General features: G+C 32.7%; 1 protein-coding gene across 2 annotated transcripts in view; it reads left to right on the top strand.

Moving 5' to 3' along the window:
- LOC101687418 (follistatin-related protein 5) overlaps window positions 1–22,201 on the top strand; it is a 484,818-nt gene that overhangs the window by 235,000 nt on the left and 227,617 nt on the right. For both annotated transcript variants that reach the window (XM_045068434.1, XM_045068433.1), the window contains exon 4: window positions 7,357–7,605. In XM_045068434.1, the coding sequence (XP_044924369.1) occupies window positions 7,357–7,605 (249 nt within the window). The remainder of the gene's footprint in view (window positions 1–7,356; window positions 7,606–22,201) is intronic.

Here is a 22,201-nt window from a genome sequence, read left to right as displayed (position 1 = left end):
GGGAATAGGAGTTAGAGTTGTAAAGTAATGAACTGTGTATTCTGAACTTGACATCAAGTTTGATGTCTCATGCTTTGATTTCTCATGCTTTGCTGTTTCAGAAAGCTCTCCCTTAGGTTGACTTACACCTGCAAAGAAAACAAAACAAAACAAAAAACCCTAAAAATGACAGAGATTGAAGTTTTATAACTTAATCATAGAAGTATAGTGTCCTGGATGTGGTAATAAATTGATTTTTGGAAACAAAGTCTCTTTTTTTGCAAATAGTGGATGATCAAGTTCTGTTGTTGGTGGAGAAAGTTGTATGTTTTGGAAGGAGGGGATATATAGGAACTCTTTGTACTTTCAATTTTTTCCCAAATTTTTACTGTTGTCAAATACATATAAAATTATCTTTTTAACCATTGTTAAGTGTATAACCCAGTGGTTATAGAGGGAGAGGGAGAAGTGTATCCCAGCCTAACCAACTGAGCCACTCAGGCAAACCAAGAAAAATAATTTTTTCAAAGGAAATGAAGCATATTAAAAGAAATTTATTGAAGTAGATTTTAAATTGAAAACTTTTAAGGTCTAAAAGCAATATTCTTCTAGCAGTCATTCTTACAGTTCTAATAGAAATTTCTGTCTTTTCTCCCTCAATTCCTATTGGCCATGTGGCTGGTCTGACTCCAGCAATCAGCATTATAATTAATCTTTAGGTTTTGTACCCAGATCTACCCTACCATTACAATGTCTGACCTTCACTTTAAGTATTTTATTTTATTATTTAATATTATTCTTCTTATTTCTTTTTTTTTTAGATTTATTTATTTAAGAGAGAGAGAAAGAGCACAAGCAGGGGTTAGAGGCAGAGGGAGAAGGAGTAGCAGGCACCCCGTGAAGCAGGGAGACTGATGAGGGCTGGATCCCAGGACTCTGGATCATGACCTGAGCTGGAGGCAGATGCTTAACCAATGGAGCCAGCCAGGAAGCCACAGTCATTTAATATTCTTTATCAAGTGTGAAAATATCTACATTGTTTGAGAATAATCCATCTACAGATTTAATTTTTAAAATAAATAAGAAATAAGATACTTTTAAAGTTTTGGGTTTATTCCAAAGCCTGAAATACTTCAAGTATCACAGATGATTGAGCATATGTCTTTACTTTCATTGCATATACTTCTATAAAATAAAGCTTTTATATTATGTCTGCTAATTGATATATTTTACTTGCTATATCAATCAACATCATTTATAGAAGACAGTAGCAACCATTAAACAAAAGAAATACTTTTTTCCTTTAATATCACTCAAAATCTTTACAGAACTAAAACATCTAAACGTAAATGTTTTGTTTTTAATTGTCACTGCTATGTAAAGGAAAGGTCTCAAATGCCATATACACACCTACGATCTATCTATGTTTCTCAAGTTATCTGTCTACTAGCATATCTCTAATGCCATTGCATTCCTAGCTACTGAAGGACACTATTATCAAGTACAATTTAGCTTCCAACAATTTCCAAAAATGGAATATCTAAAAATATCACAGAGAAGATGAGAATATTTTTATTTGCTGAAGTGTATAAACACAAGTTCTCAACAGGATAGAAATATTAAGTTATTAGAGAAATCGTGGCTCCTAGATGGAACATGGGAAGAATAAAATTAATGATGAGGAAACATTTTTGTGTGCTCTGTTACCAAGGTCACTAGGTGGGGTCAAAGATTTCTGAGAGTGCATCTTAGTCTCTTTCAGTGTTCTGCTGTTGGAATTATTCTGCAGTTGAGGACATCAAACAAGAAGTAAATAACTGTTAGCATATTAGCTAGTGATAACTTCTTAAAACAACACATCAAAAATCACCTGTGCTGGCGAAAATTTCTTTGATTTAAACAGAAACTATATTTTGGATGGTTGGAACTTAACTGAATTCCTGGTTTTTGTTTTACTTATCTCTTTTTCATATTTACTTCTTTTAAAATCAATCTGATTGCAGAATTACATGAAGGTGCTTACAGAATTCCATGAAGGTGCTTACAGAATTCCAATGGACTGTCTAAAATAAGATGAGGAAGAAGTTTCCAAATTCACTGGAATACAGACATGTGACCATTTAAACCGTCTTTCAGTAGTGGTGCACTGGGCAAACTATCATTCTTGCAGATTTATTTTGATCGACTTCACAAAGCAGCAGCAGGATATACATATCTCAATCATTAAAGGTCATGAAAAGGGGTGCCTGGGTAGCTCAGTGGGTTAAGACGCTGCCTTCGGCTCAGGTCGTGGTCTCAGGGTCCTAGGATCAAGTCCCGTGTTGGGCTCTCTGCTCGGCGGGGGGCCTGCTTCCCTTCCTCTCTCTCTGCCTGCCTCTCTGCATACTTCTGATCTCTCTGTCAAATAAATTAATAAAACATTTTTAAAAAGTCATGAAAAGATCATACTGTGTGCAATCTTCTGCAGGCATTGGAATATTTACTTGAACTGCTACTTGCCATGAAGTTTGTAAGGACTGACTGTGTTTTGTTAGTTTGCAGTGTGCAACAAAAAATTGTATTTTGTATTTACTGAAGAGTTTTGTGATTTTTCTATATGTGGGTAACAAAACAGTCCCCAAAGTATTATACTTATTTATAAAGCAAAATGTTATTATATAAATTTGAGGGTGTCTTGTTTTTGCAGATAAAGGAAATTTTTCTGTAATGGATATTCTTGAAAATTTTACAAATGTTACTTGGGAAAAACATATTTCCACACTCCCATAAATTCATTCTTAATAGATGTATTAAAGCTAGAGTTGTCAAAAGCTGTTCTTTATTCATTCCAGTGATTTTAAGTCAATATATTCTACATGCCAAGTCTACAGTAAGTGATAGTTCTTAATAATTATAACTATATTTGTTAAACACAAATTCTTAAGCTAAGCATGTGCAGTGCATTATCTCATAGAATCCTCTTGTGGGATCAATTATATTATCCTATGGCCATTATTATTATACTCATTTTATTTATTCATTAAATAACACTTCTAGAGTTTCTTCTTTGTTCTAGTTAGGGAAACTGAGGCACACCAATTTTAACTAATTGCCTAAAACTGCACTTATAGTGACTGTTGGAATACAAATTAAAGGACTCTGATTTCATGATCCATTTTTGTAATTAATAACATGATAAAAAATAGAATACATAATGACAAAATCTTAGAAAAGAGAAATTAGAAAATCTAAGTGAAAAATAATTTCACATTTTATACGACTGAGGCTGTTTTTAGAGTATGAAAATATTTAAACTAGATAATTATATGATTATTTAATGTAGGTGAGTTTAAATATGAAGCATTTTAGAAAAAGCTTATTAATATATTTATAACAGCTTTTATTAAAATCAAAATCATGTTTTGCCAAGCATTCTTAAATGAAGGGATTAGATAAGAGTAAATCTGAAGATAATTTATTACTTCCCTCTTATCTAACTATTTGAATATCATGCCTGAAGACATTACAACCTGGATGAGGTCAGACAAATAGGTAATAGAAAAGCAAAGACTCTAACCCTGCTCTCTAGCCAAAAATCTTCTGTTTTGTTTAACAAATCAAAGTTAACCTAATACTCATATTTTGGACTCGAACATTATAAATTTTTATGAGACAATTAACACCTCAAATAACTCAGCATTCTAAATTAATTATGTTTCTATTCCACTGGAATCATTAGAGGTAGTCATTAACATATCAATATCTGTTTTTTTCTTTCCTCTGCTGCTCCTATTCTCAATTCAGTATCAGTCTATTTCTTACCTTGTCTATTCCTAGAGCAGCCTTCTGAATGTCTAACCCATTTGTAAGACATAACCTCAACTGCGACATGATACATTGCTTGTGAGGTTTTACCTGTTACTATCCATCTCACTCTCTTTTGTGCCCCTAAATATACCCCTAAATTTTTACCTCACTACTTTGAGGTACACACTCAAATTCTGCCATATGCCCTTTGTGAGCCACTAAAAAAAGTGTCAACAATTATGCTTTTCGTCTATCCTATAGCAAGTAACATAGAACCTTGCAAATAATAAGTAGAGTTTATTAAAGTTTCAATTTACATCAAATCTATATGAAGTACTGTTTGATAAATTGCATATTTCATATATAAATGACGTGAAGAGGAGTGCGTCATGATTGGGAAATCTGAAATGACCATCTTTAGAATTCTATAGAATTATTTTGCTTTATAACTTGGTGTCTTTTATCTTTTAAGGTTTCATTTTAGTTTTAAATCTGAGGAGTTTTTATAATGTTCTGAAGGCATAGAATTTATAAAATGATGTAAGTGTTAAATATACAACACTTTTTTTGGAACAAATGCTATTTTATCAAGTTATGAGAGAGCAGGATATAAGTTCTTGATTAAAATTCATTTAGTGTGTCATCTGACTGAATGTACTTAAAAGAAATCTTTGACATGTTGATCAGATTAAATTGATTTAATCTCAGCTGAAACTTAAGTTCAGCGTTAGTCATGGATAATTACTGTCAGAAAGGATATGTTCTAGCTATTCATTTACATAATATGAGTCTTCTTTTGGATTGCATATGAATTAATTAAATTTCCTTTAATTGTAGCAACTACATGCAACATGCAGCTTCTAGCTAGTTCATTAACTTCTAGAAAATGGCCAATATCCTAATACAAATCTCTGAGCTGGAGTACAGGCTTTGAGAGGAAAAAATTAAGAAGAAAGACTCTAGGAATTCAATTTACCAACCTAGATATATGAGAAATGACTTCATTTTTAGCAGAGCATTCCTCCCCAAAATGAAAACTACTAATTCAGTTAGCCAACTCATTTGTAACTAAAATGTAAAATGATCAGAATTTCAATAAACATTAGACTCATTCCTTGACAGTAAAAAATTATTCTTTTGATAAACTATTTGATGGCAAAAAAACAACTTAGTAAGAACACAAAGGAAATTTAAGGTATACAGATATGTGAGTCAGATTCCTGACAGTCATATCTTAGGCTCTATAAACGTTAGATCAACAACTGGCATAAATACTGGCATAAGGATGAGGAAAAGTATTTTCCAAATTGAAATCAGTCATTATTTTATAGTCACTATTGAAATAATTTGGGGCATTTTTAAAATGGAATGCATTGAACATTAGAAAGCAATAATGCCAAGAGAAAACTTTCCCCAGTATTATATCCACCTAGCTGTCTGTTTTTCTCTATTTGTTCTTAGTTAATTCTAAATACTTGCATTTTTTATGCCTTTAATCATAGCTAACCTTTTCATCTTTTCCCTTTAAGAACTTACCTAATTGTTTACCTAACCGTTTCCTTGTGTTGTATTTATTTTAAATATAAAGTAGAATTTCAATAAATCAAAGGCCCTAAAGTATGATCCAGAAACAACAGTGTAATCATTACATGAGAACTCGGAAATATAAATTTTGGGCTATACATAGTCCAGACCACTGAGTCAAAAACTCTGAGGTTGCTTGGAAGCAGAATCCATGTTTTAACAACTATACTAGGCCCCTTTAATGCATGCCAAATTTTAGGAACTACCACATTAAGTATATTTTACAAAATTTACTAAAATATTTCAGTGAGATATCATATAAATTAACACTATATCAAGAAGATCTATTCAGAAAATTATGTATCTTTTTAGTTCTTTTTATTTTTTTTAATTTTATAGATAGTTTTCTCAATAATTGGAATGTGGTATCAAAGTTCAAGTACTTAAAAATTGCTTTTGAGAAGATTTATTCCAATTCATACCACTATTAAAAGACATGCTTTAAAAAAAAACATAGTTGATTGTTTTTATATTTTATACCAAAATAGTATTGGTCTTTTCTTTTTGTAATATTTAATTTGCTACCCTCCATTTGGTAATACGTGTATATAGTAAAGTAAATTGCATTATAGGTTTCATTTAAAAACAAATAAATATGATTTTTTAAATACTTGTTCAATTGTATATATCTGTCCTTATGAAAACTAGTCTTTAAAAAGGTAGTTATAATAATAATAATAATAGGCAATTGAATGGAGTTTTACATGTGCCAAGCCCTTTTATTTTGATAATCCTATGAGAGTATGGTATTATTCCTATTTTACAGACGAGGAAACTCGGATGTTTAGGTACTTGCCCAAGGTCCTAAATGTTGTAACTGGTGAGATTATGGTTTAAGCTCTGGATCAGAATATGTGTTCTTAATTATTATGAAGTCGTCATGTGGAGAGATGGTTTTAAATCAACAAGCTAAAATTATACACTAAATATCTAAGAAAATTACTGTAGTATATTATCTCACAAATCTTTTCATATGTGTATGTATATATACACATGCATATGTATATATATGTATATATTATATCCTTGTGTTTTTATATCTTATATCTGTGTGTGTTATATCTGTGTGTGTCTATAAGTATATACTTATATATAAATATATTAAAATATATTTATAATTAATATTAAATTAAAAATACCTATATACATATACATCTGTATATGTGGGTGTGTGTGTATTTAGTTTATTGAATTTTTTTACTTTCCAGTCAGATAAATTCTCAAAGGAGAAAAGCCAAATCTGTCTTAAAAGTGTGGTGATTCAAGATGATTAGTTTGGTTTTAGTACAAGACTGTTGGATCTACTTACTCTTTTCTGATGCCAATGGAGATTGTTAAGCTGATATGTAGCAATAAAATCGAATTCTTCATGATTTATTCATTTAGTTAAGAAATGTATTTGTGATTGTCCAGTGGCAAAGGTCAAACAAGAAAAGATCAGCTACCAGAACCCACCAAAGAGTTTTCAAGGCACAATTATTTCCCATTCTTATTTCTTGCTTTATATATATACATGTCATTTTTCCTACTATTAATGTAAAAGTTGACATTTATTTAACATTCACTATATGACAGGGAAGTGATTCCTGTGGGTTCTTACATGTAATATTTTGTACAACTTGAGGAGGGAGTCCATACTATTACCATCAGTAACAGATGGAACAGCTTGGCACGAAGAAGTAATTTGTCTAAAGACATATAGTTAATAAATGGTAGAATCAGTATTTGAACTCAGGCAGTAGAATTTTGGAGATCATGTTCTTAAGGACCACACTACTCATTGAAAAGGGAGAAAAGAGCTCCACCACAGGGGGGTAGGAGGGAAAGACCATTGAGAGTGTTTTCAAAAGGTCATCTACCTGTCTAATACAAGTCTCTTTTGTACTGAGAACAACTGAACCCTGATTATACTATATTTCTCATAGACTTCTCCTTATTTCATATTTTGACATGCACATATTATTTAAACATATGAATGCAAATGATTTTCCTCTTCTTTGTCTTCAGGATTCCTGATTCAGGATGGCATTCTGGAGTCTTGTGAAAATAAATACTGTGGTTTGGGAAGGCACTGCGTCATCAGCAGAGAGACAGGGCAACCAGAATGTGCCTGTATGGACATTTGCAAGAGACACTATAAACCTGTGTGTGGATCTGATGGAGAATTTTATGAAAACCACTGTGAGGTCCATAGAGCTGCTTGCCTGAAAAAGCAAAAGATTACCATTGTTCACAACGAAGACTGCTTCTTTAAAGGTAAATACGAGGTGAACCTAAAGTGTCACCTTCTATTCCTTTCCTTCTCTCAACTACTGCCTTTAAGTTTAAACTGCAGCATGATTTCATATCAGCAAGTATTTAAAAAGAGAAAGAAAAAAATGTGAGTTTAATTACATCAATAAGCAGTAAGTATATTGAAATGTACATGGACACAATTCTGAATCTCAATTATGAGTACAAAGTTGGCCAAAATATGACTCAAATTTAATATAGCTTACAGCATTGCACCATATGGCTTCCCAATCATGGCAGTTATCTTAGGACACAGGGAGGCCAATTCAGCCAACAGGCCAAATCTACCCAGTGAAAAGCACCTGGAGTGGAATTGAGTGAATAGTGAATGCCAAGCCATGCTGGGATAACATCTCATTTCTTCCTGATTAAAAACGATGGGTTTCAGTTTGCACCACATAATTTGGGCTAGATGGAACCCGTAAATGTCCATTGAAATAACTCTGAGGAATTCTGCTAAATTTACATAGCAAATGTGGGATTACAACAACCTAAAACCTAAAAATATTGGTATTTATTTTCATGGTACATGGTACACAAAACCACTGTTTACGGCTTATGAAAAAGTATTGCTGAATTAGTAACTTTAGAAATTATTTTAATATGCTATATAAGTACATAAATCATCGAACATTTCTAATGTTATTTATTCATAAGCCTATTTTGTCTTTATTTGTTTCTACTGGAGAAAATACTTGCTTATTCATAGTCAAAACTCTGACTGAAATTCTGAGATGTTAAATATACAGAACATTCGAATAGGATAGTGATCAACCTGATTTCTAATCTTCACTTGGTTCCTATCCCATTTTTTCATAACTTTCCTCAAGTTTATTTACACTTAAGACTTTTCTGATATTAAGTAAAATGGCTAAAAACTTTCCTTTCTCAAACATGGTAGAATAAATAAAATATTATTTCCAAGGTGGTAATAAAATTATATACAGAGCTTTTCAGATGATATAAGGTGAAATACTCTGTAGTCAGTGTGGCTACTAGAAGCCCATTGATATCATTGAAGTAAAGTGTTAATAGTTTCTTTACGACGGTGAACTAGGTGCACCTTGAATTCATGCACAGAGTATTTTATGATATCAGGTTCTCTTCTTGTATAGAAAGAATAGCATATGATTTGGTTTCAAGTTCAATTTATTCCCTTCTTCTATCAAATCTATTTTACAATTAACCAAAATTAATTCTATTAGCAATGTGCTTTAAAACTCATGGAAGAGTGTGTGTGTGTGTGTGTGTGTGTGTGTGTGTGTGTATTTATTCTGTCATTTCGACCTAAGATGGTACAGTAACAATATTGCTGTGCCACTGATGCATGACATCATACAACTATATACATAATATTCTATTAAGGTAATTTAGATACATTCTCAAAATGAGGTTTTGTCCAACTGACACCCAGCAATCAATTATGTGAAAACATATGATATTAGATATCATGTGAGAAAAAAAAATTGGTATATTCTTATGTTCAACTTTATTGCTGGATACTTAGGCATAATACAAGTCAATGTGTATATCAGCACAGACATAGATGAACTGAATATAGCTAGAAATCTTTTCTGCCCTATGAGTTCACAAAACAAGGGTTTGGAAAACTTTTGTCTTTCAGACTTATACCGAGTATATTTATCAAATTTATTGATTTTTTTCAAAAGACTTTGTCATCATATACAAATCAAAATGCTTCCTTAACTAATTACACCTAGTATTAAAATTTCATTTATAGGGGCACCTGGGTGGCTCAGTGGGTTAAAGCCTCTGCCTTCGGCTCAGGTCCTGATCTCAGGGTCCTGGGTTCGAGGCCCCTCCCCTCACCAGGGAGCCTGCTTCCCTTCTCTCTCTCTGCCTGCCTCTCTGCCTACTTGTGATCTCTGTCTGTCAAATAAATAAATAAAATCTTTAAAAAAATCATTTATATTATCTGGGTTAATTACCAAGGGTTTATGCATTACTCGGGTCTCAGAATTTGTCTTTGGATTATTTACTTTGGGATTTTGCCTAACACATGTATACCTTACAAAAGGAATTTATTTCAGCAGAAAGGAACTAAGTGATGTATAACCAAACAATAAGTTACTTGTCTTACTGGTGTGCAGTAGACCAAGTTTAAGGTGCAAAACAAGATTCATGATTGCTAAACGCCTGACATGGTTGGTTGTCATGGCCCAAATTAATCCTTGTGATTATGAACTTTATTTTCCGTAGAATGTCTGCAATTATATAATGGCCCAAAGGAAGAAGCAAATTAAAATATTAAGTTCAAGAACTGCTAAAAACCTATGTTTAATTAGATATTTAATAGAAAAAAAATCAAAACAAACTAAATAACAGGAATGAGCTTTCCTCCCCCCAAAAGTTTTTTTTTTAGATCTAATAAAAGGTAATTATGTAAACCTTAGAATAAGAGTCAACAAACAAGAAACTAATGGCCAAACTTAGGTTACAGTCCACTTTTTTAAAACAATGTGTTATTGGAAGAGAGTCGCAGTTATTTATTTAGGAATTTCCTTTGGATGTTTTTGTAAAATGAAAGGAGATTTGAGTATTTATAACAGAGATAGTATGGTCTGCAAAGCATAAAAAACATTTTGTCTGGATCTTCCCATAAAAAGTTTGTTAACATCTGCTATAAAAGATTACCAGTGCCTTAGAATTAATTTTTAAAAATACTGAAAGATCTTCTCTATGTCTTCATGGCTGTGGTGTTAAATATAGGGACCTACTCATGTGTTACATTACATTAAACTCATATCCACACAAATGGTTACATATAAAACAGGAAATCTGAGGAAGATCAGTGGGTAGTGTTAAAGATGATATCTTGGTTATGATATTGTACTAAAGTTTTCAAAATCTTACTATTGGTAGAAACTGGGTGAAGAGTACATAGAATCTCTATTATTTCTTACAACCTCATATGACTCTACAGTCATCTCAAAATAAAAAGAGTTTAATAGGAAAAACTACTGAAAATATGAGCAAATAAAGATAATTTTAAAGAAAGTACCGTTTACATTATTCATTAATTATTTCAACTTTAAGGTTAAGTCTGATTTTACATACCAAATTTATCAGGTTAATATTTGTCATTTATATTAAACTTATTAAAATGAGTTATATCTATATAATCATGTTTATTGATTATATTAAAATTAAGATTAGAGTTCAAGTTAGGGAGATTTATATCTATATTTACTTTTACATCTTTATATCTATGCATGTATCTATACCTATAACTGTATCTATTTCTCTCTCTTCTACTGTATGTGTTAAATATTTAAACACCTCAGTAGTATGCTTTGCACTTGCTATTACTAACTCTTAAGTAGAGACAATGATTCACTAAGAATTTTCTTTAGTGATTTATGATATGTGGAACCATAAATAAAACATACAATAGATCTAAGAATATAACATATTTAAATTTATTTCTATTCACATTTATGTGATTACAAAGAAACTGACTATAATCGGATATAGAATATTACAGTATTTTTTAATGACACCAAAAACTTTAAGATGATACTTGGCATATGTTGGGGAGGAAAAAAGTTTTTCTATATTTTTATTCTTCTGGCTGGCCTAATAATCAAATTGACATGAGACAAGTAAGAGGAGAAAAATAAATTCAATTACATATACATGGGGACCCATAAGAAAATGAGACTCATTGGCAGGGAACTGAGGTTTATATGCATCCTGAAGTAAGAAGAGGGTAAGAGTCTGGGACTTCAAACTGGAGAAGACACAGGGAGATGGAAGAGCAGAAGTTTGGTAAACAAATGTTTGCCATGTCTTGCTGAGAAGTTTTCTTTATGTTACCAAAAAACAAAAACAAACAAAAAAAACTTCTGTAATAAATACTACTGGTCCAGGCCCCCTATCTCAGTTCTTTTATGCAGCTGAGCAGAGGAGGGGACCAAAAAGGTCTTCATGGGTCTGTCGGGCCTTTGTTGTCTTCAAATAAGATTGTCTGGAAATAACCCTCATGCCAAAGTGACACATTCTGAGGTGAACTGTACTAAACCCATCACATAGCATAAAACATTCTATTTTTGTGTAAGGCCTAGCTGTTCCTTGTAATAGCAGTTTTGGCTAAAGTCATTTCCCATCCCCACTCTACCCCCAAAGGGCTTCTCGCTTCTGCAATTCATGTCACTAATAACAAGTATAATTTTCTCTTACCCTTACCCCGGGTCTGTCTGTCTTACACAGCAGAATTTATTTACTCAGACAATAGATATAAGCTAGAGTAAGAAACTCAAGATATAACTTATGCCAAAATGAGTAAGGAATTAAACCTTTTATGAGAAAGTCAATTGAACAGAAACCCTTTTGCCATTTACTGTGCTGAGAATAAAACCGCCATAAAAGCAAATGTTCTGTGCACTTAAATGTGCATCACAAACAATAACAACTTGGGAAATATGGTTTTTATGGCTATGTGTGCACTATTTGAATGAGATCTGACATTGTGTTCTTTTTCTTTGGTATGATCTGGAGAGACATTCATATTCCATTTTTTAATTGGTTCTTTACCTGATTTTTTTTTTTTTTAAGACAGGACTTGAGCTAGAAAACTAGGCTGCCAATGATACAATGCTATTTTAAAATATAACTAATTATTTTGTTTAAACACATGGGATTTTAGATTACCTTTTCTTTTTTTGAAGGAAGGCTTTGTACAGTTTCTATTTTATGTTTGTCTTTTATGCCATTTCATGAAAAATAGTAACCTTGATAAATATTTAAACTGAAAGTAACACCTAGATATGTGTTTGTTTGCTTTGGTTTGGGATTTGGGCAGTATTAGCCAAGTGAAACTGCAGGATGGTAGTGAGATGAATGAATTGGACAACTACAAATGTGCTCTCCTTAAGACCATAACATACACACAGATGCTCTAGATCTCTTGAATGCCCTCAGCACAGACAACATCAAACCAATTTGATTAATCCCAGGAATTGGGGTAGATTTATAGTAAAACTTTCTGAATTTGGTGTTATGAAATTGACTGAGCTGTGTTTCACTTTCAAAATTTATCTCACATTTAATATTTAATTAAAGTTAATATAATTTTGTTGCTGCTCTAATCAAAATGTGAAATATAGAATTCTGTGCATTGCTCATTGTATCTGTAGAAATCATTGTAATGTGTACACTCAGAAAGTTAACATTTGTTATTAAAATAATACCAAATGTTTATTTCTCCTCTAATTTTTGAAAATTCTATAAAGGACTCTGTAGACATTATGTATTATATGGGATTTTTATATTTAAAAATTTATTTTTAAATAGTTTTATAAATAGTGGATAAATGAGATTTTATATATAATATGAAAATGATCTAAAAGAAATAGATTTGGATATTGACTTCTTAACAAATACATTAAAAAATATTACCAGAAAAAAAGAGAGAATACAGGTGATAATAATAGTAATTTGATTATTATTTATTTTAAAACACTGTCACAGTGTTTATTATTATTAGTGTTTTTTATTGTTCTATCATAATAACAAGCCAGTATACTATAAAGAAGGTGAGATTAAGACTTTAAAAATGGCCGGCAAAACTCTTGCATAGCAAATTAATGCTACTTTGTTAAGAACCAAGTGGTTCTGTCTTCTTTAGTGCATGTATGCTCCAAATATTCTGCTGAAATATATACCATGATATCTTACTTGCCTAAGATTTTTAAAACTTTACTTTTAATAGTGATTTTCATGAACATGTGACATTATTTAGAAACATTTTTGCTCACTGTGGTATTTTGAAGGATTGATTAAGTAACACACTTGATATAGTTCTTAGCCAACTGAAGAACATAGTAACAGATAATAATTAAGACTGTAACTTTTATACAATAACTGTGAACATTTGATTGCAATAAATTCTCAAATTTGAATCTGTAAAGCCACATATATTTTCTTTTAGGCTTATATTAGTTTATAATCTTGCATCAAAAGACTCTGGTTGAATTACTACATTATTGAATTTGCCAGGTTATAACAGGCTAATTAAGGTAGTAAATTTCTGATTGTAGGTAAGACTGCTTAAAGAAAAAATAACTAAATTGAGTTTAGAAATATATTTATTTTTTTTATTTTTTTTAAAGATTTTATTTATTTATTTGACAGAGAGAGATCACAGTAGGAGAGAGGAAGGGAAGAGATCACAGAGAGAGGAAGGGAAGCAGGCCCCCTGCTGAGCAGAGAGCCCGATGTGGGACTCGATCCCAGGATCCTGAGATCATGACCTGAGCCGAAGGCAGCGGCTTAACCCACTGAGCCACTCAGGCCCCCCTAGAAATATATTTATTATTAATTTCTTGGTTGACATTTGAAGAGCTATCTTATAATAACCTTCCTCATAGATTTTGTTTAGGCTGGTTTTGCTTATCTTATGCTATAAATAGAATATCTATTAGATAGGTGACAATGTTATTTTACTCCCCTCTTCAAAACCAAAACTTTAGAAATTAAGTGCATTTCTTTATGCATTTAATTTTTACCAAAATTAACATTTTAGTGTTAAACTAAGCACTTTCAGGTGCAGGTAGATGAACCTATTTTATGATGTAAAAGTTGTTCTTATCTGGTTGCATATATATATATGCACATACATTCAAATGTACAACCAGATAAGAGCATGTTTTCATGTTTTCTATGATTATATGAACATTCCATTAGGTGCTATAAGCACAATATTCAATAATGACAAAAAATGAGAACATTTTTTAAGCTTTTATTAGTTCAAATAATTTTTCTTCTATCTTGAGACTGTTGAAATATTTTATCAGTCATTACCAGCCACTGGCACCTTCACTTATAATGTTTATTTTCTCAGTATCAGATTTTCAAATGCAGAATGTGACATTTCTGTACCATACCAAGTGAAGAACATTTTTTACAACCATTATTTTTTTAATGCGTTAAACATTTTCTCTTTAGTATTTCTGTGCAAAATAGGATGATGGAAAACTTTACATTGATTACATTCAGCATATGTAATTGGGGATAAACTGTTCTAGAAAATGCAACTGAAAATTTTTCTCTTTTAGGCTGATTTATATTTCGCTTTTAAAATCCTTTTTGAGTGGGTGGTGTCTGGGTGGCTCAGCCAGCTAAGTGTTCAACTCCTGATTTTTGCTCAGGTCATGGTCTCAGGGTCATAAGATTGAGCCCTGTATTATGCTTTGCACTGGATGTGGATTCTGGTTAGGATTCTTTCTCTCCCTCTCCCTTTGTCCCTCCCCTGCATACTCTCTCTCTCATAAATAAATAGATAAATCAATTTTAAAAAGATAAATAAATAAAATCCTTTCTGAGGGGTGTCTTTAGGTACCTTAGAGGGAATTTAAAAACCTATTAATAATAAAAATTTTAAACCAGATGGGAAAAGTGAGAAGCTTTGCCTAATGTTATCATCCAGATAATTATGTGAAAAAAATATTTGGAGAGAATTATATTGAAGAAAGGAGATTTGGCATTTTCTAGCACAATGTAAGGCATAGGTAATTAATGGTGTTTCTCTTTTGATAACTGGCTAAGGAAAGCATAAGGAATTTCAATTAATAAAATTAATTAAATTAATTTAATGCAGGTAATGTGCAGTTTGTTTTTAGTTCATGACACACCATCATCTGGCTATAAATTACTTAGCAACCTCATGGTTACAATAGAGGGTGGTGTGTACTCAGACAAATGTGAAGCATTTCATGTGTTCCTCTATGTGATAATCATTTTAAAGACTTGTTTCTGTATGTTTCTTTCATCAATATATGAATTTCCAGTGATTTGTAGAATGTCTCTCTAAAAGTCTCCCACCAAAATCTAGGCATGAGTTGTGATTACATTTTGTCAGTATTTTTCTTCCTCTTGATGACAGGTAAAGAGATGTTGGATGAGAATTCATTAGTACAGAAAAGTAAGGCATAAATTAAGTGAGCAATTAATATCTAGTTGTAGTTACCCAAAAGTAAGATAGATGAAAGTAGTTTGAATCAAGATGACCGCAGTGCCATTGGAAGTACAAAGTTGTCTGGCTATTTGACATATTTTGCTGTGAAGTGGGCATGGAGTTTATGGGAATTAAGAAAAAACAAGCTCACCTAAAAAAAGAAAATTTGAGGAGTCATTTATGGAAATGTGAAACACTGGGGGACTCACACTTTTGAATGTGGATGTGAGGGGAAAATGTATACACATATGTATGCATTTAAGGTTAGTTAAATTTAAATCCCTTTTAGACAAGCAAGGAAAATGCCATTTATTTGGTGGAACATGAGTCAGGAAATCAAAGGAAAATTTGGAGGAAGATATGTACATACAGGATTTAACTAATAAAGAGACAAGGTAAAGGACTCCGTAGTTGAGATAAACTAGAGACAGAGTGCACATTAGGAAGCAAAGAGTACAGGGATGGAAGTCTGTTGTACTTCAACCTTCAGGGGCCAGGAGATGGAGTAAGACAGGTAAACCAGACATATACATAGTCTGCAATGATAGGGGTGGGAAATCAGGAGAGTATAGATATATAGAAACTAATTAAGAAAGTGTTTCATGGAGGACAGAATAATTAGCTGAATTAATGTTGGTGAAATCAGGTATGATGGAAATTAGGAATTGACCATTGATTTAGTTAACTTGGTTAAGAGAGTCTGTAAAAGAAAATAGGAGCCAAGGAAGTAAGATAGCAAGCACTTTCCAGAAAGCTCTAAAGAGGAGCAGATACATATAGTGATCAGGAGAGACATGTAGATGGGAATAAGGGAACAGAAAGGGAGAAATTTCATAGGGCAAGAGAAAGTGGAGGTAGCTGTCACAACAGAAGCATTGAATAGGCCAGAGAGAATGGGCTCCAATGGACAAGGGTTATATTTGACTTTAGATGAGAGCTTGGATTCTTCATCCATTAAATAGACAAGGATTGGAAAACTAAGTACTTCTAGGTTGTGGTAGATGGACCTATTCTATGATGTAAAAGTTGTTCTTATTTGGTTGCATATGTGTATATGCACATACATTCAAATGTACAGATGCAACCAGATAAGAACGCATTATATCTTATATATTTCACTATTTCAAATATATTTCATATATTTTTTATATGAAATAAGAAATGAAGCATCAGTTGAAAGTGACAGAGGAAAAGGTTTTGGAGATTTGAGAAAAATGAACAAAGAGTTCGTGAAAAAAATAAACAAAGACAACAGGAGAAAAAATTAAAGAAATATGGTAGGATTTCCAGCAGTTTTGAAGAACTGCATATCTCTGCTCATAAATTTAAAGAGAGTAGTCTTTTGTGGTTGTGTACTTTTCTACAAATATAGTCAGCTTCTTAGATTAAGGCATTGAACAGATGAAAAATTTGGTTTAATCAGGATTTTTTTCACCCAGGAAAAAATTATATATAAGAGTCCAAAGTAATATTTTCCATATATTTCAGGGGAAGTATGATTATGTTATCTCTGCTCTTTTTTGTATACCTCCTCTAGTATCCAGAAATCTCCTGGTGGGTATCTTTTGCCTCAGCTTGCATATAGGCGAGAATGAATTTCCCGACCACTTCTACATTCTGGAAATTGTATCACATATTTTGGCTTAACTTCCTTATGCTAACATTCATTTTACATCTGTGACTCTTGGTCAAATTTCCAGTAATGAAATCTTTTTAAACTAGTTAACCAAGTCATACCTTTCCATGATCTTTGGAAAGGATATAGGCCTATAATAGCTATTTTATTTCAATGAATCTCTACCTCTCTGATCAATTCGCAGTCACTGTGATGGGCATGAAAACAAGATATTTACAACTGTATCTATATCATCTATATATCTTTATTTTTGGAAATCTATATTTTTGGAAAAAAAGAGGGACAATTGGAAAATAATTCTCTGAAATAGAGTGTGGTTGGGAAATTACCTTGAAGCATACCTAACATAAGATCACTTTATTATTAATTCTGTAAGTCAGTGTTTTTGATGGTGGAAACTGCTTTGTTTAGCTAAGCAAATCATTTGAAAATTTGAGGCGGCTCAAAATTTTCTACACAATGTTTCTACATTTGAACATATTCAATTTAACCATTCAAGCTGCCAATAAGGATGGAATATAGACTAATTTAATGTGGATATTTCTGGGGTTGTTGACATTAAATTCATTTTCGAAATTTTTTTCCTAAAAGAAGTGGAAGTGTTACTAAAAATTCAGAAAGATGCATGAGCATTTGATGAATTTAATTGATCATTACTGTAATTAATTGAAAGGAACAATATCACATGTGCTTGATTTTTATAAATGCTCCAAATGTTACATACCTGTCAAAAGACTTCAGATAATAATAATACAAAATATCTGTAGAAATGAAATATACATACACACACACACACACACACACAACATGGATTGGTATGTATGAGCAAATATGATACTTTTAGTCATTCACAGTGATTATATATTGACATGTAATCCTGTGTCAGACCCACTCTTAATGCAGTGTCCAAAATGTAGATGACAAAGTTGTTACTTTTGCTACCCGGGTGGGATGAGTAGCTAGAGAAATCAACTAATGACCAATGGCGATTTCCATCATTTCTGGACTCATGAGGTTAGATTAACATGTATACCTAATATTCAAGTACATGAATTTTTTTTTTTTAAAGATTTTATTTATTTATTTGACAGACAGAGATCACAAGTAGGCAGAGAGGCAGGCAGAGAGAGAGAGGGAAGCAGGCTCCCCGCTGAGCAGAGAGCCCGATGCGGGACTCGATCCCAGGACCCTGGGATCATGACCTGAGCCGAAGGCAGCGGCTTAACCCACTGAGCCACCCAGGCGCCCATCAAGTACATGAAATTATTCTGTGTCAAAACAATCCCATTTGCCTTTTGTTAAGTGAAACATTTTTTTCCCCCTCATAGAGTATATGTGCCACATAACAACATTACATTCAATTGTCTATGGTCATTTAGGTTGCCCCCCCCCCCGCCTTGGCAGTTTATTCAGTATGCAGTCCAAGTTAAAAGAGAGATCAGGGATCCCTGAGAAATGTATTCAGCAAGAAATAAAAATCAAATTAAAAAAAAAAAAAACAATGATAGAGAAGTTTGAACTCAAAAGCAATGTATGGAGAGCTCATTTTGCCTTCTCATCCTGTATGTTAACTCCTGCAGCTTCCAAAGGTACTGCATATGGTTCTACTTGGCAGACAGTGTTTCTTTAAAAGCATTTACATCTTCAGCCCAAGTTCGCTCTCACAACCTAGAAGATATTGGCCATTCACTCTACTTTCAGAAAAGTGACGATATCAAGTAAGGTGTAGTAGTATAGTATACCCTGAGCTTAATGGATGCCTATAAAAACCCAGAGAACCTAATGCTGCATATGTAGTACATGGTGTATTTTGAATAAGGGAATATTCCAAGAAGGACAAAGACATTTGGGGCTATTTATTGACATTTTATCTCTGGTCATTAGACCTTTATCTGCTCCCAAGCAAGCGTAGAATATTAACTCTACAACTCTAGCTTTGAGGCAGAGTTTTTATGCCTTATCAAAACTCATCATTTCTTTTATGTATCCCCACATTAACATATTTCCAAAATGAACACATGTGCATAAATTAATTATATTGGAAAAAATGACTATTGTTTAATTTTCACTCAAAAAACACTGATAGGTTTGCATCTACTGCACTTTTAGTGAAACACAAAGGAACCTGTAGGTTGGTATAGGATGTATTTTCCAGTATTCAGAATAATAACTATGGCATTTAGCTGTGATAACAGTCTACAAAACATAAGAGTAGGATTTGGGGGTTTAATTAAATTTATGTCAAAATTACTTTCAAATCCCAGGGAAAAATATGCTTGAATAATACAGCACATGTTTTGGCCTTTAAAAATTTTAACAAGTGGAAACATTTACATGACACATTGGCACAATCTCCATAGCTCAGAAACAGCTAGTGTACAGCATAGCAACAGTTTTGTTCATTAGTTCCACGGTAAACACGCATACCAACTCCTGTATAAATTTGTCAGGGTTGTGTCTACCTCCACAGGAAATAGCAGGCATGGAAGTGAGTTTCATCTCCATATATCAATAAATATATGAAAGAAATATTATGCCATGCCCTTTCTATGTAATTCTAATTATTTGAACATCAGAACACCACAACAAACAAACAAACAAATAAATATCTTACTTGGACAACCAGACATGATACAGCAAAACAATAGGGAGGAGAAGCTTACTCTATTTGAATCCAGGTTATCTTAAATATTTAGAAAATTTACTTGTGGATACAGAAAACCTTTTGTTACTCAAAACCTCTTGTCACCCCATCCTCCCCAATCCTCCTCGCCTCCCAGCCCAAAGGATTCCACTGTTCTCTGAGACTTGAAACCAGGGGCCCTGACAAGGAAAAAAAAAAAAAAAAAAGTTATTACACTGTATCTTTTGGAAGACCCAAAGGCATCAACCCCATTTATAATGCAATCCCCTGACCCTCTTCTTAAGAAGAGTTCTGAAGGAACAAACTGTTAAATTAATAGAAAGCAGTCTCTATTCCATCCTTATTTCCAATCAAATTAAAGTGAGTGGATCAATTTGAGCTAGAGCCTTTAGCTGTTTCAAGGATGTATCTTCTTATGAAAGTGCTTAACCTGAATTCCTTTGTTTTTGTCATTCTACTATTGTGATTTTTTCCTATCCTCGATCAGCATAGTCTCATTACTTCCTCTTGTCACTGACCACTAGGAATAAAGAAGAAAAAGATAGTTATCATTAACGGTATCAGTGAGCATTCGTAGGGTATGACTTGACTGGTTTCTTGTAATTTTCTTGGGCCACTTAAGCACATGTTCTCCTCAAGACACTCAACTCTTTTTTTCTACTCTTCTATCACAGAATCTCTGTCTTTTACACTCACTCAGGAGTTTGGAATTTGGATTCTTTGAACTTATCTCAGGTCTGCACATTTTGGGCTCTAATTTCAGAGTTCATATGGCAACATCACAGGTTAAAACATTGTCCAAACGCAGGTTCCCTGGAAACTTTCCGTCTCAGCCACGTTCTGGATCAAAAAAGAAAGCCTCTCTCACAAACCTCTCCATTCCTCCTCTTCTGCTTGGTTATGTTTTAAAGGTCCAGAGTCCTCTACAGTCAGTAAATCTCAACCAGGACACTACTAGTCCTCTTCATCAGTGTGTTCTCCTTTTGAACATCAGTGGTAAAGGTTATGCCTTTCATTCTTACCCACCCATACATGCTCAGTGTCTCACATCAACAGAGATAGCAGTGTTTTGTGGGAGGTTTACTTCTTCTTTTTTTCCTTCACATATTCACTAATTTTGATTATAGTCCTCTTTCAAAATAAATATGGTTTTTGAGCTTTTTATTCATATTTTAAAAAGAGGCCACTCAAGGGTCTTTTTCCTGATCATAGAACCTCTGTGACTGGTAGCAGCATTTCTAGGTAAACACACGAAGTTCAGGTTTCTGACTCAATACCTATTATACATGAAGTTTCATTACAGATAGATTTTATTGTCTACCACATTTGTCTATGATAATTATATATATAAGTTAAACAATATTTTTAATTTTAAAGGAGCTACAATGTAAAAGAACATATCCTATAAAATGAAAATTACTTAGCAAAATGATCATTTTCACTTAATTTATTATAAAGTGAATTTTTATATATCAAGTTTTTTAAAGGACAATATCACTTGACTGCCTATTATTGTAATAGACATATAATAAATTTGTAATAGGAGACAGTTATTCAAGTATAAATTGAGAAATAAAAGCTATATGTACTTATATACACATTTATATGAAATTATAAAATGTATAGTAATATTGTTAATCTTTATTGTTCCACATTGATAACAATAGAACAATAACTTTTTCAAAGACTGCCATCCATGTATACTGATACATCTCAGTTCTTGACTGGCTGAGGATCCAGTGATTTTTAACATGAAATATCAAATTAAATGAGCAGGTATGTTAACATTGGTATTAATAGGCAAGTCATTATTTTTTTTTTATGGGGTGAAAATGTGTATGTAATTCATGGGATTTTTTGTGGTCTTTGGTTTTCTAAGACTAACATATAGTCATCCTTCACTGGTCCGAGTTTCTGTGAATACTAAACATGCCCTCAGCTCTTTAAAATAAAAAGAACTTTAGGAAAGCCTGGGTGGCTCAGTCGGTTAAGTGTTCACCTTCTGCTCAGGTCAAGATCCGTGGGTCCGCGTATGGAGTCCCATATTGGACTCCCTGCCCAGCGGGGATCCTGCTCCTCCCTCTGCCTACTGCTCCCCTTGCTCGTACTCTCTCTCTATCTCTGATAAACAAACAAAAAAATAAATAAAAATCTTAAAAAATATTTAAAAATGCTGGTGAAATTTTGATTGATATGGCATTGAAAGTATAGATTGCTCTGGACATTATAGACATTTTAACAATGTTTATTTTTCCAATCCATGAGCATGCAATGCTTTTCCATCTTTTTGTGTCTTCTTCAATTT

This window comes from Mustela putorius, unplaced genomic scaffold, assembly GCF_011764305.1.
Source record: "Mustela putorius furo isolate JIRA1106 unplaced genomic scaffold, ASM1176430v1.1 tig00003907_pilon_pilon_pilon:0A:0A:0A:0A, whole genome shotgun sequence".
In the NCBI taxonomy this organism is placed as follows: Eukaryota; Metazoa; Chordata; class Mammalia; order Carnivora; family Mustelidae; genus Mustela; species Mustela putorius.
This window is presented reverse-complemented; position numbering and strand designations above follow the sequence as displayed.